General features: G+C 38.4%; 2 protein-coding genes across 2 annotated transcripts; both read right to left on the bottom strand.

Moving 5' to 3' along the window:
• Nucleotides 1–1499: 1499 nt before the first annotated feature.
• On the bottom strand, nt 1500–10096 carry ogfod1 (2-oxoglutarate and iron-dependent oxygenase domain containing 1). The gene is made up of 13 exons (XM_042495990.2): nt 9795–10096; nt 7357–7502; nt 7227–7273; nt 5568–5668; nt 5333–5449; nt 5162–5253; nt 4943–5071; nt 3658–3771; nt 3510–3589; nt 2205–2446; nt 1934–2062; nt 1759–1817; nt 1500–1668 (listed from the first exon to the last, which is right to left on the bottom strand). The coding sequence occupies exons 1-13, from the start codon at nt 9958–9960 to the stop codon at nt 1519–1521; spliced, it is 1572 nt and encodes a 523-aa protein (XP_042351924.2). The 5' UTR covers nt 9961–10096; the 3' UTR covers nt 1500–1518.
• Nucleotides 10097–11499: 1403 nt separating this feature from the next.
• On the bottom strand, nt 11500–16079 carry nudt21 (nudix hydrolase 21). Its single transcript, XM_042496448.2, has 8 exons — nt 15953–16079; nt 15727–15862; nt 14425–14625; nt 14260–14323; nt 14086–14175; nt 12821–12896; nt 12533–12647; nt 11500–11938 (listed from the first exon to the last, which is right to left on the bottom strand). The coding sequence occupies exons 2-8, from the start codon at nt 15846–15848 to the stop codon at nt 11917–11919; spliced, it is 690 nt and encodes a 229-aa protein (XP_042352382.1). The 5' UTR covers nt 15849–15862; nt 15953–16079; the 3' UTR covers nt 11500–11916.
• Between the last annotated feature and the right edge of the window lie 370 nt (nt 16080–16449).

The following is a 16449-nucleotide window of genomic DNA, read 5'->3' as shown; positions in this document are numbered from 1 at the left end:
GTGATTTTTTTTAATGGAGGAACTCATATGTAGGGCAAAATACCTCAGTTACATATACATAGCGTGAACGTTTCTATGTTTTTATTCATTTAAACTGAAATATAATAATCGATGTAATGGATAAATCTGATGAGGGGTAAAATAATCTGTGAAATAGGACAGTAAGGGAGTGGCTGAGGGCAACAATTGACTAAATCAGGGGTACTGTCAAACATTATGCTGTCAATTTTAACTAGTGGTGAGAAGTAACATAGAACATATACTCACGTAAATACTGTACTTGAATACAAATAGGTACTTGCACTTTTTGAGTATTTCCATGTACACTTTATTCTATATTTCAGAGGACACTTAACTATAACTACAATCACCAGGTGCATCACAAATTCCCTCTACATGGTAATTATGATGTATTATTATGGACAAAGCTAAAATTTGACTGCTACCCAGCAGTGTACATAATGACAAATTAGCTCAACGTTTAGTAGCTTCAACATGATGAACATAATAATAATAATATATACTGTATATATATATTCTGAATTGGACTATTCTGCATACTGAGTAGCCTGATTTTAGTCTCCTATATTTGTCCTAGATCTCCTATATTAGTCATATTCTAATGCTAATACTCCTGTATTTTAATTTAAAGGTCCAGGGTGTCGGATTTAGGGCCCTGTACTGGTAGAAATTGTATATGGTATTCATTACTATGTTTTTGGTTGTTTACAATCACCTGAAAATAGGAATTATTGTGGTTTCGTTATCTTAAAATGAGGTGTATATATAGCTACATATGGAACCTCTTTCACCGAGTCCACTATGTTGTTCCACATTGGCTCAGAACGAACAAATCAAACACTGGCTCTAGATTGGGCCATTTGTTTCTGCTTTATTTTGTGGTCACCGGAGTTCTCCCTCATGCTTGGCTTATGGGTGAAAAATTTCAGTTCTGCAACCTCACCAGTAGATGCCCCGAAATCCTACACATTGAACCTTTAAGTATGCTTTTGTTTTGTTTTTGAATGTAGGACTTTTACTTGTAACTTACTTATACTACTTTACTTGTACTGACGAGTACTTACACTGTAGAATTACTACTTATACTTAAGTAAAACATCTGAGTATGTCTTTTACACTGCTGTTGTTATTCATGTTAACAGCTGTAAAAAAAACAAACAAACATGCAAAGCAGTTACAGCAGCAGTTTTTTCTGTTTTTTATTATTATGTCCTATAGGTTTTTATAAGCATTTTATTTAATATAATGGAATGAGTGATTAACAGATGATGAAAACAAAATATTAATAATATAATGCCTTAACAGTATGTATTAAAATGTAACTAAATTAAACTTAACTGGTGCTGGTTCATTAATAAAAAAGTTCCATTTTCCCGCTACCAAGGAGCAGGGCAGCGTCTGTAAATGTGTACATGGTATATCAAACATGCACAACACCTTTAGAAAGATGAAATAAAGATGTCAAGAAACACACAAAGTAGATATAAACATATTAATTTATTCATAGTACACAAAAGAGAAGTCATAAAATGATCTGTTAGCAGAACCAGAGGAGCTTTTGTGGTTTACATGTTTGACGAATTTAAGAGTTTCTTTGTCTCTGTAGACAAGGGCGAGGGAATTATCCTCTGGGTACACTGTCAGGAGCTGTGATGTGGAGGAAACAGAGCAATGATGAAGATAATATATTGCCTGCATATGTACAATTACTCTAATTATACTGTAACCAACACTCACCTCCTCATCTTCCTCATTAGCAACATAACATGTGTAGCCCCCAAACTCTGACTGCCAGTCTGTGAAAGGAAGTTTTGAAACAGTCACAAGATTGACTCTGTGTGTGTGTGTGTGTGTGTGTGTGTGTGTGTGTGTGTGTGTGTGTGTGTGTGTGTGTGTGTGTGTGCGTTCTCACCTGCACCACAAAAAGGCAAAACAAGGTCGAGAGCGTACTCTGCCCGTGCTGCTTCTGCATCATGCAACAGCGTGTAGCCGCCATGAGACCATCGACGCAGTTCACCACAACACACAGGTGTGCTTGGCTCTAAAGCACAAATAAAGGTCAGAACACACACACACACACAAAAAACACACACACACACACACACACACACACATAAGCACACAGAGCAGTAAAGACTGAAGGAAACCCACTGACAGACACACACACACACACACAGACACACCTTTCTCTCTGCTCGTATTTGCTGATGGTGATTCAGTTGAAGACCCTGTGGCTTCTCCTGCCTGTTTGTCCTCTTTCTCTTCATCTTTATTCTCGTCATCATCATCATCTGCAGGACACAGGTAGTGCAATCGAAGGCCGGTGAAGTTGGAGAGAAGCAGGAAGAACGCTTCTGATCGAAGCAGCTCCCAACATGCACTCACACACTCAGGGAAGGTTTCCAGGGAGGCCACTTCATAACATCTAAATGCACATAAAGACAGCAGCTATAATCATAGTGTAAGAGTGAGAGGGGGATATGTTTATAGTACGGTGTAAGCACAGGTTAAAATAGCTAGTTGGCGCTGTTTGCATGGCCGTCAGTTCTTGAAGTTGAGGTAGAAGAAGAAAGGGGAGAGAGATGAGTGAGGGCAAGGGATACTGAAGGTGGCGTGAGCTGACTGCACATGCACTGGAGTTACTAAAACACCGATTTATTCCTTCACACACACCCACGTCGCTTACAATAGTCTTAAGTCCATATTTTTCGTATGCATTTGTTTAATCCATCATTCGATGAAAAAAGGTTCACACAGAAACTTTGCACACAGTGTCCAAATAGTTTTATTTTAATAAGGTCTATTAGTCGTGAAAATTTGCAATACGAGACAAATGTAGAGACACATTTGCTTCCTTGCTCCTGTCAGCTGGAGTTTCCAGTTCTCCAGTTGTTTCTTGTGTTTCGTTGTTTGTTTTTGAAATGTATTGATTGTACTCTAGACATCATTGTAAATGAGGGCATGCTTTCAATGATATCTCGAGATTAAATAAAGGTTGACTGAATGAAACGAATGGCTGTCGTCGCTTTCTCCCCGCATCTTGCATTTGGCATCCTCCTCCCTCTCTGTCTCCCAGCTGTCGCTTTCTCTCTCTCTCTGTGTCTGTGTCTCTGTCTTCATCCCTCTTCATCATCATAATCATCCACCTGAATGTGAATGTTTAAAGTCTGCTATCGGATTTCTGACATAAGACTGTGCTCTCCGTTCCTCTCCCTTGCTGTGGATGTATGCGTCTCGCATTACACCACATTTTCTTCACTGTTTCTTCATCAAAAAAGTCTCTTAAGGCTTTTGACAGACGCGAAAAAAGGCCGACCGACAAACGTTTCAGGGTCAGTGTGTTAATGTGACTGACACAACATGAGGTCATTTATTTTTAAACGTGCAACAATTTCAAACAAAAAATACGGACTTGATGTGCAAATGCTCTTCGACACAGAACTCTTAAAAATGCTAACAAGTCGAATGATCTCTGAAACATGTCCTACCTCTTATTAGGCGGACCTCTCTTCGTCCACTCAATCTGAGTGAGTCTCAGTGCTTCACTCACCTCCCTGAACTTCTCCTCCTGAGGACAGAAACATAATCAGCCGACAGCAGCGAGTGGACATGTGCAAGGCAGATAAAGAAAGTTACCTGAAGAAAATCTTTGAGCTGAATTTCAGAGCTCTCCTCGAACTCCGTCTGAATCTGCTCTTGGTAGGAAATGTCCAGGTACACTGGATTGACCCACTCCAGCAGCAACGTTTCCTGTAATAAACAAACAAAACAAACACCTCAGCGGGAACATAAATTAGGCTGTGTTAAAGAATTAGTTTGACAATTTGAGAAATACACGTATTCACTCTTTTGCTGAGTGTTGCATCTGTTTGTTAAAAAAAAGTTGGAGCCAGAAGATCAGCAGCTTCGCTCCTGTCAGGGACTCAGCTTCAATTCAATTCAATTTGCTTTACTGGCATGAATGTTTGCAAAACAATATTGCCAAAGCCTCAGATACATTTAAATGATGATATGAATAAATACAAGAAAATCAATAATGATATTCAAATCTACAGCAAACCATTGGATAAAAAAATAGACGCAAAAATAAAAAGAGCAAGAACATTTTTGTGTTTTGTGTGTGCGTGTGTGTAACGGCAAATTTTACAGCACATAAACACTGAAAAATGTATTAAACAAGAATTCGCAGCATACGCCAAAAAAACAGATCGCCACATATTGGTACTTCATAAAATGTCAAGGTCTCACCCCTTTTTGGGAAAAAGAAAGATCATATGGATTTAAATGCATTTCTACGTGTGTTTAGATTATGATTTTGACAACTTTATATGCATCTGTTTCTTGTTACAAAAACAATTTATTTCATGGACATGTGTAATAGATATTTTGCAACGTTGCCTGAGCCTGTGTGATAACTTAATAAATTACGGTTGATCACCAACATGTCTGCCATTTCAGCGACACTAGATTTTAAATGAGTAATACAAGGAATGTATTTCGGGGAATGTTAATCATGTGTTGGTATTTTAATAAACATATTTTAAATAATAGCCAAAACAATGTATATTCCAAACTTATCCAAACCGTTCTGTTAACTCCAAACCCTTTACAGGCCTGGAAAAACATTTTTTAAACTTAATAAATTTTCCAAAAATTAACAACTGTGAGAACCCTGAAAAGACAATTAAATTTGTTTTGGTGGGGATTTTCCCTTTATTTCACAGGCAGATAGTGTGAAAGGGGCAGAGAGAGGGGATGACATGCAGCAAAGGGCCAAGGGTGAAATCAAACCCATGGCCTCTGCACATGGGGCGTCCACTCTACCAGGTGAGCTAATTGGCGCCCCGCAGCGCCAATTAGCTCACCTAATTTACAACTAATCATATACAGGCAAACTGTACACATCTTTGACCATACTCACATCTCTCGGTAGGTGTGGACTCCGTGGGACGGGGGCCTCTATGTGGCGGGGTGGACGCTCCAAAGACGGCCCGTGAAACCAGCCGCTCAGAGACAGACGACACTTGTCCTGTGTCAGAACCTCTGACACCTGGACAAACGAAACACACGTTATGGATCTGCAATCACAGATGCTTCTTTGGTGCTGTGGTGATAAAAAAAAGGCAGAAGTTACTCTTACCTGGTGAAAGGAGACTGGAGAAACTTCAAAGAGGACGAGCGTGTTTAAAGAGGGAACAAGCGACTTCACTGTACTCTGCGGTTGAAAATTACCTGAGGACAAAGACGGATATTTGTCCTCTGTTGCCTTCTGTTGTCTAAAAGAAATACAAACACAAAGCGGGGCACTCACTGTCTGTTGAGTAGAGATCGAGGGTTCCTCCGTCGCTGCTCTGCCACGGTGGCACGAGATACAGAATGAAAGCAACGCGCCTTCCCTCCAATTCATCATCATGACACAAAAGAACATCTGGAAAGAAGAGAGAACGTTACATTATGGAAAAAAGGGAATTCAGTTATCAAGAATCTGATAAACGGAGCCGAAAAATACAACAGTCCCTCCTGCAACATTTCAAAACAAAGCTCACCTGTGTACTCGTATCTGGCACAAGAGATATCCACTGTGGGCTCAAGTTCAACCCCCAACACTTCCCCGAGCCAGGAGCGGAAACGCCCAAACAGCGCTGCCCTGAAAACAAAAAATGTATACATATTTAAAATTTATGGTGCAGCCCTGTTGTGTATTGAGAGTAAGGTTTAACCTTTCACCTCGTATAAACTGAGGAAGCCTCACCACGCGGGCAGATTGTTCGACTGCTCAAACCTACCGTGACATTTTGTTGTGACATAAATAATAAATGATCACGCAAGGGGAGGCTGTTACTGTGTATTTAATTATGGTATTCAGTCCCCCGAGCTGTATTTCTTCAGTTGATGCAGCACTGTATGTATAACTACAAACACATATTAGAAGAAATTACACGTTGCAGTCTGTCACTGTAAACGCAGCTTGTCATAATCATAAAGAACTGCACATTATTTCTAAATAAAGGAAAAGTCAGCACATTATTTTGCTATCTGGATAATGTTTGAGTCTCAGAGGGATCATCTTGGGCTCAGACTTGATGCCCAGCTCATATCTGTCTTGATTTATACACTGAGCTTTTATTTTTTTCTTGGATTTGGTTCAAACACTGAACCTCTTGGCAGGTTTTGGCGGCTTTCACTGCTCAATAACTCTACAATATTTCTTCCGGATAATATTCTTTGAAAGCCTCAACATTAACACCGCAGTAAATGCTCTGATCACTTTGACTCGATCAATAAAGGTTTTTTTAAATACTAACTTACAGTGTGCTACATTTGTGTTCACTGCAACGTTCAGCACTGTGAGCAGACTGAATAGAAACAGTCTTCAGCTTTAAGAAGGATCATCTGTGTGAGCAGCTGAATCTATTCTCCATTAAAGTTTACTGCACAGTCCATCATGCAGGATATTGGCACTAACGGCAGCACTAAATAAAGAAAATGTACTAATTAGAAGGCAGATGTGATCTTTGGCTCCACCTGCTGGAGCTGATGGATAACTCCCCAACATGTTTCCTCAGCACTGAAATAACTTCCGCATTTCGGCCTTGTGATTCATACAACAACTTGGTCAGACATGTTGCAAATATTGCAAGAAATAAATAGATTTAGAACTTATTTTTATCTAAGATATTATACATATATATACATACACACATACAAATAAAATTAAAATAAAACCTAAACCCCATATGAGTGTATGAGGCTTAATTTTTTTCCCAAATAAAGTAGTTTTAAAGGCTAGAGGTAATATGGAATCTATCAAAATTGACTGAAGTAAAAAAAAAGATTCATAACACTTTAAAAAAGAAAAGAGCAACACAATTGAAATCTGGTATTTGAGAAAGGCATGAAATCTGTCAGGTAGGAAATATTGATTACAATGGACTACCAGTGAGTAAAATGTGATGTAAATACAGCTGTGGATCAGGGCTGCAGTGAGAATGAACTACCTCCCATTAAAAACACTTTTATTCCATCTTTAGATCAGTTGAGAGACCAAAGACCGTATATATCTTAATACAGTCTGAGACCAACCATTATCATTACTTGACCTTTCTCCACATCTATCCTATATTACTTAATAATTCTGCTGCAAAAGAAACTCATACAAACCTCAAATGCAGTAAAATACATGATATTAATATGTTACTTCTCACCTCAGTCCTGTGATATGAGGCTCTGTTCTCTTCTTTAGGTCATCTGACTGTGTCGGAGCAACAACACAGTGAAGATAATAAGAGACAACAACACAGCCCACATAAGTAAATCAGTGCGTTTGATAGTCACCTGTTTAAATTTGTACAGATCGTTTGACTTCTCGTGGAAGTTGAGCTGCAGCAGCTCTCTCTGCAGGTTCTCCACGAAGGTCTCGCTGCCGAGGAAGTTCTTGATGATGCAGTGAGGGAAAGGATGGCAATCCAACTCCAGATCCCCTACACATAAATAACAACAGATAACGAGTCTGCCTGAGATATTAGCAATTATGCAACAGTAGACCAAGCAATTTAATTAGACAGGAGGCACTGGAATCACAGCCGTGCTGATATTTAGTATAACAGCGCTCCCTCTCGTGTGATTTTGCTTTAATAGCCCATGTTTGCATTGGCCGTTCCAGCTAATCAGAAACACACTCTCAATATCAAAAGTGAATTATTATTGGTACCAGTGAACAGATGAGACCTTTCACTGGGGAAACATTCACAGAGTTGCCTTCACATCTATTTATGTTGGACGGGTTAAATGAGTTCAAATTAAAGAGAAGAGAAAAATAGTATTCTCATCTCAGATCCAGTCGTCAGACATAAACATAAAAACTAGGGTTGGGCAATATTATAATTCATACTATTAGAGAAAATAGATATTTGTCCACACATCAGAGATTTGAAGAACAGAACATTAATACCACTGACCTTCAATAGTTCTGCATGTATAAGATAATTGTTCAAATTGTTGCAAATCAATGAATATCAGTGATGTTTTATGATGATATGGCCCCAAACAGAAAATTCCTGTCTTGTTTTGGTATCCATAAACAGTATCTTGTTTTTTTTTTAATAAACAATATAATAATAAATATAAGAATATATAAACTCATATATACCGTAAGAGATCCATATCACCAATCCCTATTTGAAGGAAAATATAGTTTGATTAATTAATTAATTCAAAATAAGGTCTTGCTACCTTGGTGGTCAAGCATTTTCTGTGTACATTACTCTTTTAAAAGCTCATCTTACTATATCATATATATTAGTAGTAGGGTTACCCTACCCATACATTCATAAATCAGTAATCATTGGCAAGCATATGCACACTCATAAACAAACATAAATGGTTCTTACAAACAGTTCGTGTATTAGGGTGTTCTGCAGTGTCACATCTGGTTTGTCCTGTGGTGTTGCCGTACTACAGCAACTCACAGTTCATGGGCATATTCAACCAACACTGATGTCTTTACTACATTATATTTGTCAGGCAGCATTCAAAGGTAGGGCTGGAAATTGACTTTTTTGTCCACTTGTTACTGTGGCTGGTGGATTCCACTTAATAGATAACCATTGTTTTATTGGCTGGTGAGTGAAGCAAATCTAGCATCCATCTGCATATTTTACCAGCATTTGGCTGGTGGCTGGTGTCGATGTCCAGCCCTGTTTAAAGATCCAGTGTGCAGGATTTAGTGGCATGTGTCGAGGCTGCAGAACAGAAACTCCTCCTGTGTACCAAACTAGTGGAGAATTTCGGTGCCCGACGTGAGCCAGTGAACAACATTGCGGACTCCACTCTGTATGTAGACATCAACAGCTCATTCAATGGTAACGAAAACACAATGATTCTTATTTTCAGGGCATTATAAACTAATGAAAACGCAGTAGAAAATATTGTATACCATTTCTTCTAATAGATGCCTGTAGATGGCTACACACTGGACTTTTAAGTTGTGTTTCATGTGTAATTTATGTAGATGGTAGTAGCTTTCCTTTATTGTATATTCATATGCTATACTGCAAATCTGTACTTGCTATATCATAATATAAGAGGGGTCAACAGGTTATCAGCCTGGCCAATCACTGGAGCCGATATTTGGCATTTTGCCGATAATTTATTTTAATGATCGCCAATAAAATTAATTAATCAAAAAGTGCAAACAAAATCTCAGCATGGGGGGAACGTTTCACTTGTAAAACCTCGGGGAGCTAATTTTACTTATCCATTTTTTTATTAAAACTTTTACTTGAAAAAAGTTGCTGGGAACCTGCTGTTTTGAGTAACATTTGCAGAAGGCACTTCAAATTTTCCAAATTCTTAATACTGACAAAATAATATTCATTTTTATTCGGTTATTTTTATATCGGTTCCAAAAACCGGTTATCGGTCTCATTAATTACTAATAATTAGCATAAGCCCTGAAAACCCAATATTGGCCTACCTCTATAATATATTATAATATAATATAGTCAAAAATAACTTTGAGTTTTCACAATTTGAAAAGAAAAATGGGGGTGAACCCCAGACCTCCTGGCAGACTGGGTCAGCCCCTAATGTTGACAGCATGTCTGTGGTCTTGACCTCGCGTATATTTGTTTTTCTGTGGTATTTATACTGTAGAAGAGTCACAGTGGACACAGTGAAACTGAGATTCACTGGTTTGTTTCGGACTGTCAGTGAAGCAGCTCAGCTGTGCGTTGCTTTATAAGCTCAGTGTGTTTTGCTGTCTCAGTACTGACCGTGTTTGCAGAGGGTCCTCTGTCTCCATGCCTCCTTCAAAGTCCTCTTCACCTGCTCGTCTTCAACCTCTGGACAAAGTTCAGCTGTCTCCTCGCAGCTCTTTGTCTTCCTCTTCCTCTTTTCGGCTGTCCTCGCGCCCTCAGCCGGTCGTCGTTTGGACGCCATTATAGAAACTATCCGGTGTGAAACCGGATAAATACGCAGGTTATGGACAGATTTAACAGCTACATTCACACTGCTGCACCAGACTGACGCGCGTGGGTGTGAAATGGCCCGTGAGTCGCGGGTAAATGACGTTTAGTAACTGTATGATGATTTGCCCAGAGTTTAGACTGCCAGGCAGCACTGGCTAATTGACCGAAAATACTAAGAAACCTATAGAAATATTAGACATTTAATTTTTTATGACTAATGTACTCTCTAAGTCAGTTAATTCATCTCGCTGTTGGACCACTTCAGACTATACAATGCATAGTAACAAGCCCTGTGTGTTGGTCCTTGTTTTTGACCGCAAACTCAAGACCTACCTTTTTAGTTTGGCTTTTCATTGAACTTTACCGATTTATTTATCGACTATTTATATATTTAAGCATTTTTTTTCTAGATGGTATACAATTTAAACATTTGCATCTATTAGATTTTTCTTCTGGTATCCTTTTATTTACCTTTCATCTGCTATTTGAAGGATTTTTCTGGCATCTTATTAAAATTATATTTATTATTTTTATTTTGCTATGGCTTTTATCAACCTCTGTTTCTGGCTTTAATGAGGACTCTTATTTTAGTGCTTTAATTAATTACAAACTCTTTCGTTAGCCATGTGCCATGTGGTCTTGCAGTGGTATAAAGCACTTTGTATTAGTTTTGCTTGTATGAAGTGTTATGAAAATTAAGTCTGACTGATTGACTGATTGGTACTGTGTTATTTAAAGGCGTTGTTATGATGATTCATTTTTATTAGATTTGACTTTAACAACAATAATGTTGCACAATGTGTGCTGGGATGACCCTTGCAGCAGACTGTGACCCCTATAAGAGGTTACGTGGTTTGAAGAATGGATAAATTTATATTATGCCATGCAGGCTGCATTTAACAGTGCAAAAACAGTCTAACAAACAGCCCGAAATACGACCTCTGTGTTGCTGTAATGGTCACCGGTGACCATCTCCATAATACTGTTGATATGAGTGACATATACGCGCTGCCAGAATTATTCTGCCATTGTTTTAATGTGAATGTTTTTAAAATTACCCTAGAATCATTACTTGGGATGTGATTTTAACACAGCACATATCTAACAATAACCGCAGACATTAAAAAGTGACTTATGAAGCTTGTAAGGTCGTACTGAGCTGTCTGTGAGGTAAATTTCAGGGCAAAGTCTCTCAGTTAAGCACTGAAAGTGAAAAACTAATCTGTCAAACAGTTGATGGCTGCAAACTTTAGACTTATGAGCAATGTCAAATTAAAACACTAGCATTTGTTTCATCATTGGAATATCTCTGATGCTTTCTACTCAAAAAAACAATAATACACGACACTGATTTCAAATGCAGAGTGACTTTTTAACATTAGTTTCTACTGTGACTGTTGAACAATTTAATATAATAGTGCCGTCGTGTCCGTCTTGAATGATGTGATAAACCAAGGAACCAAAATTAGAGCTTACTTTGACACTTAATTGTTATCAGTCAGCTACACACTTTGAACTTTATAAAAACATACTCAAAGGACTTCTTTATTAAAAAGAAAAAAATACACAGACTTGTTACAGGTTAAAACAACAGGAAACACAATGATGTAGTTTGTTTAATTAAACATTGGCCTCCTCTGAGAGGACATAAAATCAGATTCGTAACATACTAAGATACAGACTTGCATACTACAAAACCAGAAGTTTCTCAAGATTGAAAAAAAAACCCAAAAATGACATTTTCATTATCTTCTTCAAACAGTACAAACACCCCTGTGAACTGTCAATATACTTGACATGACAAGCTTTTCTTTTGTGAAAGTTGAGCCAAAGATGAGAAGTATTTTTTTCTCCACATTGTCTCTCGTCTTCACTCACACAGGACTGCACTCACAGAGACAGCCAGACAAAAGTCTGCTCACTCAAGTTAGTTGTAAATGAAGTTGAACCTATAAAAAGACAATTATTGCAAATGTTATTGGTATGTTACGAGATTATTTTTCACAATAATGTCAATGCATTTTTGTCTCTTTAAATAAAAAGTTAAAATTAAATGTTCTTCTCCGTTAAAGGCAACCTGCAGAGTTTTTGTGCATTTTTTATGAGTGGAAAATCTCCTGCACACTGTCTCACATATCTGTTTAATATCTTAGTCTTAATCTTGAATCTTTATCTGCAAATACTGCGTGTTTGTGTCATCCTCTGCCTCCTGGTCTGTATTAATAGGAAGCTGTGATGCAGTCTTCAGTGTCGTCCTCAGACACTTCAGAAGGATGGCTGCTATCTGAAGAAGCTTCTAAGTAGTCTCTTGACTCATCATTTTCACTGTGCCTTTATAACGTTACATTACAGTCACGACAGAAACATGCAAATCTAATAAATTAGTTACAGGTTTTGTCAGTAATTAAACAGAACTCATCCTCTAACAAGACAGTTAAGGTTTCGTTTGATTCCAGCCCTTCACTTTTTAATTTAGCCACAGTGAAAATAAGCAGAAAAACAGCAGTTCAGTTTAGGCTTTTTACATATGACATAAAGAATACCTGCTCAACAGCTGCGGTAGACTGGAAATGATTGGTCCGTATCCAGGAGCGTTGTCATACAATTCAAACAGCGGTGCTGCCACCAGTTTATAGTTCTTGGGGACAGCAAACAGCGCTGTAGAAACATGAATCACAGGTTTCCAAACAAGAAAAAAATACAGCAAAATTATGGTACATTTTTCATGGCCCTTCTCTCCTTTTATTTACACTTCTGTCCACTATATATTCTCTACTTATGTAAATTTCTGAGACCAAATTATTTCACGAGTTACGCTGTGATGTACTGACCTTTTTCCTGCAACTGAACCAGGAATAGCTTCTTGTGCTCCTTAGGTTTGGTGATGTGAGCTGGAATATACGGATACTGCAAGACAAACAACTTCAGATCAGTTCACATTAGAGAAATAGACGGCATCACGACCGACTGACCACGGAGACTTCAGCCTGGGATTCAGAGCGCTTTCTCATGTGTCATTCTGGATTAATGAGAAAATGGCAGCCATCTACAATACGTTGTAGTCTGTAAGTGATGTGTTGTTTTTTGCTGTACAGCGGGCACAGTCACACATGAGTGACCACTGCCTGCAAAGGTAATGTCTGTGCTGCACGAGGGCAGTACAAGTTGTCCCATGTCTGTCTACCAACTCACCTCAGCCAGGCGACTTCTCTCATGTGAGGCAGTTTGTATTTTTTATGGCTAAAATTATACAATATCAGTCGGTTACACAAAGAAGCACTCAGTGTCTCCTCGTCACACACTTCTCTGCTACTGGTTGATGCTGCGACTTTGACGATCAAAGTTAATCAAAAGCTTAATTCCACACGATGCCAAGATGCAAATTTGCTTTGCCACCAAAACCAAATGTTTTATTCGCCCCTGTGGTTGCAAAGAATGGAAGTGAACAGGAGGCAAATATTCGCCAATGTTAATTTCACACGTGTGACCGTGTCCTAACAGTGACTTTGGAGCATCTGTGTATGAAGTGACTCAATGCTTGTCTGACACAGCAGCCAGGTTTTCTCATTATCTTTGAGAATTTAAAAAGTACCTCGCATTATAGTTGGGTTTGCAATTAAAGTGAAAATAACTAGGACTACGACCAATCCTCAAAATCTTATATAAATCTCTATATTGTTGGCTGTTCTTTGCCATGTATTTTGGATATTAAAGCTCAAAGAAAGAAATGGACGATAGAGGAGTTAGCGGTGGTCACAGCTAGATGCAGCTTCTTCATTTAACTAACAAATTCTAGATTTAACATTGCTGTATTTAAATGAACTCTATTATGTATTGTATTTTGACATATTAAATTTTGACATAATATATGTATACCTATTGTCCCTTTGTGATGTTTTTGTCTTGTTTGTTTTTATGCTGCTATACGGCCCTTCTTTTATAAGGAATGACAAATGCTGACCAGGAGCTGCTAAAACATTTCATTACTGATATGTTAATGCTACCCTGCTTTCTAATAAAATATTTGAAATTATGTCTATTTAAATGTTACTTCAGTTGTCCTCAAAAGTCAGCACTGACATTTGTGTGTACGAACCTGTGGAGGCTCAAAGTTGGGGCGCCACCAGTTGCCGATACAGTCGTCAATCACCCAGTCCTGCTTCACGCCGTCTTGCCGTCCGAGAATCTAACATTAAAAGGAAAGATAACAAGGTAACCTCTACAATCGTCACAGCAACTAGACGCTCAAACTGTGCTGTGATGCAGCTACCTCCGTCATCAGGCGTTTCAGACCCTCCACCTCATCTTCTCCTGGACTCAACTCTCCCCCAGGCCTGCAAGAGTGACGCAAACTGTCAGAGGACTGTTCAGTCAAAAAAAAAAAAAAAACACTTCTGCTGCTTCACACAGGAGCCTCTGAACATCAACTACTCACAGTTTGAAGAAGGTGGTGCCCAGCTGCAGCAGTAACACATGAGGCAGCCTGTGTTCATGGACGATGAGAACACCCTCCACCGTCCTACGCATTCCCATCTTATCAAACTCTTCCCGCATCCGCTGGAATCGTGCAGCCACTGAGCTGTCCTTCTCATACAGAGGCTCCTTAGTGCCGAAGGTGTAGTTAGTAAGAGGGTATCTGAAATGCAGATTACACACATGAAAAGTCATTAAGTAGGAATAATTACAGTGTGCGCTGTATCTATATGCAATAAAAAGTAAAACCGTGATAAACACTAGAATTATATAATTTTGATGTAAAGATGCAATAGACCTTTTTAAAAGAGATTTAAAAAAAAGACTGCTTTCCTGGATGAAATTAATGTTTTTAAAAATCAGAAAAAAATGACACGTGCACATCACAATTTCCTAGAGCCTAGAGTCTTCAAATAGCTTATTTTATAAGACAAAGAGTTTTAAAAAAATGGAGACAATGACCAAATTCTCAAATTTAAGAGGAAGAAAATTTCAAATATTTGCATATTCTGTAAAACTAATTGTTTCAGCTCTACATCCAAAACTAAATTTATTTCAGGATTTTGTCAACATGCTGCATTGTAAAATAAATAATTAAATAAAAAAGACTTAGAGTTTGGTTGGGCAGAACTTGCAATATAAATACATCAATTTTTGGCTTTTGTGACATGCGTTCTGTTTTTGTTTTTTTTAATTACAATTTATGTACCAAATAAATAAGGGAGGGGGAAAAAAATAAACATTAAATTTTACTCTTTTTTTTTAACCTTACTTCAGTCGGGGAAGACCCAGGAAACCAGTAAATATTAACATTTGAGAAGCTAAAGCCTGTGATTTTTTAATGTTTTATTTATTTTTGCATAAGCTTGACTTCAAACGATCGTTGTAAATACATTTTCTCTCAATCAACTACTTGATAAATTAACTAATCATTTCAGCTGTGTCTTCATTTACGTCAGTTTCAGACCTGATTAAAAATGTTCAGAAACTACGTGACTGCTGAGTGAAACAAACAATGAAAGAGTGTTAAGCCATTTTTAGAAACATATTTGAAAACTCATATATTTGGAAAACAACCAAAATCAAAACAAAACTGAGGCCACATGATGTCTGCAGATGTGCTGTGTGAAACAGGATCTCCAGGCTGCTGTATGGCGCTAAATCAATGCTGCGCATCACACACGGGTAGCTAACTGTGGTAGTCACGTTGGTTTTACGGTTAGTACCGCACACATTTAGTATAATCCGCGGTGCACAGACTCACAGGTTGATGGTCCTCTCCAGTGTGAGCGGTTTCGCAGGCCCGCTGATGTATTTGTTCCCAAACTGAACGGAACCACCGCGCGGCCAGCCGGCCGCCGAGCGACTGGGAGGCACGACCGACATCTCTACCGTGAACCCTGCGACGATAAACCCTCCTGCGGTTAAACCTCAGGCTGAAGGTGGTTTTAAATCGCTGGATTATCTAAATATTAAAATAAACTCCTTACAATTGTGTGGACAGTACACAACAATTTCTCCACCGTCGTTTCCCTCAGCCCTCCTCTTCCGGGTAAAGTGTGTTTTCCGGGCGAGTTTCCTGCCGGTGACATCTGCTGGTCTGGATGATGAACAGCAACTGCTGCAGTATAACATGGCGCTGTTAAGATTTCCACTCTAGTTTTTGGGGGTTTTTTTAAAGTCAAACTTCAAAAACATTTTGTGGATAAGGCCCAAGATACCCTTGTTAATAGCTGTCTTCATATGATTTAATTTGACACAAGAAGTACACATTGACTTTTTGAAAAGTATTTTAGGGACTGTTGATTATGAGGAGGTAGTGCAAAGAGGGGTCGGCATATTACAAAACAATTAAGCAATTTTGGCATACAAAATGGTTGTATTTTATCTTTATTCTACTGCCGTCATACATCACCAAAATTATACCATTTTTAATAGCCAAAAACTGTAAAAACAGAACGTATTTTAAAATTTCCGATGGTCTCCG

This window comes from Plectropomus leopardus, chromosome 1 (genome assembly GCF_026936395.1).
Source record: "Plectropomus leopardus strain MGB_pleo_1.0 chromosome 1, ASM2693639v1, whole genome shotgun sequence".
In the NCBI taxonomy this organism is placed as follows: domain Eukaryota; kingdom Metazoa; phylum Chordata; class Actinopteri; order Perciformes; family Serranidae; genus Plectropomus; species Plectropomus leopardus.
Note: the sequence above shows the minus strand (reverse complement) of the source record. Positions and strands in the feature narration are given on the sequence as shown.

Coding starts and splice junctions, on each gene's coding strand:
- ogfod1 (XM_042495990.2), bottom strand. CDS start 9,960: ATGGCGTCCAAACGACGACCGGCTGAGGGCGCGAGGACAGCCGAAAAG. Junction 5,072..5,161: donor CTCCAGTCTCCTTTCACCAG/GTAAGAGTAACT, acceptor TCGTTTGTCCAG/GTGTCAGAGGTTCTGACACA. Junction 2,447..3,509: donor AGAGGTCCGCCTAATAAGAG/GTAGGACATGTT, acceptor ATGTGCATTTAG/ATGTTATGAAGTGGCCTCCC.
- nudt21 (XM_042496448.2), bottom strand. CDS start 15,848: ATGTCGGTCGTGCCTCCCAGTCGCTCGGCGGCCGGCTGGCCGCGCGGT. Junction 14,626..15,726: donor CTGGAGAGGACCATCAACCT/GTGAGTCTGTGC, acceptor TCTGCATTTCAG/ATACCCTCTTACTAACTACA. Junction 14,324..14,424: donor GGCACCACCTTCTTCAAACT/GTGAGTAGTTGA, acceptor TCACTCTTGCAG/GCCTGGGGGAGAGTTGAGTC.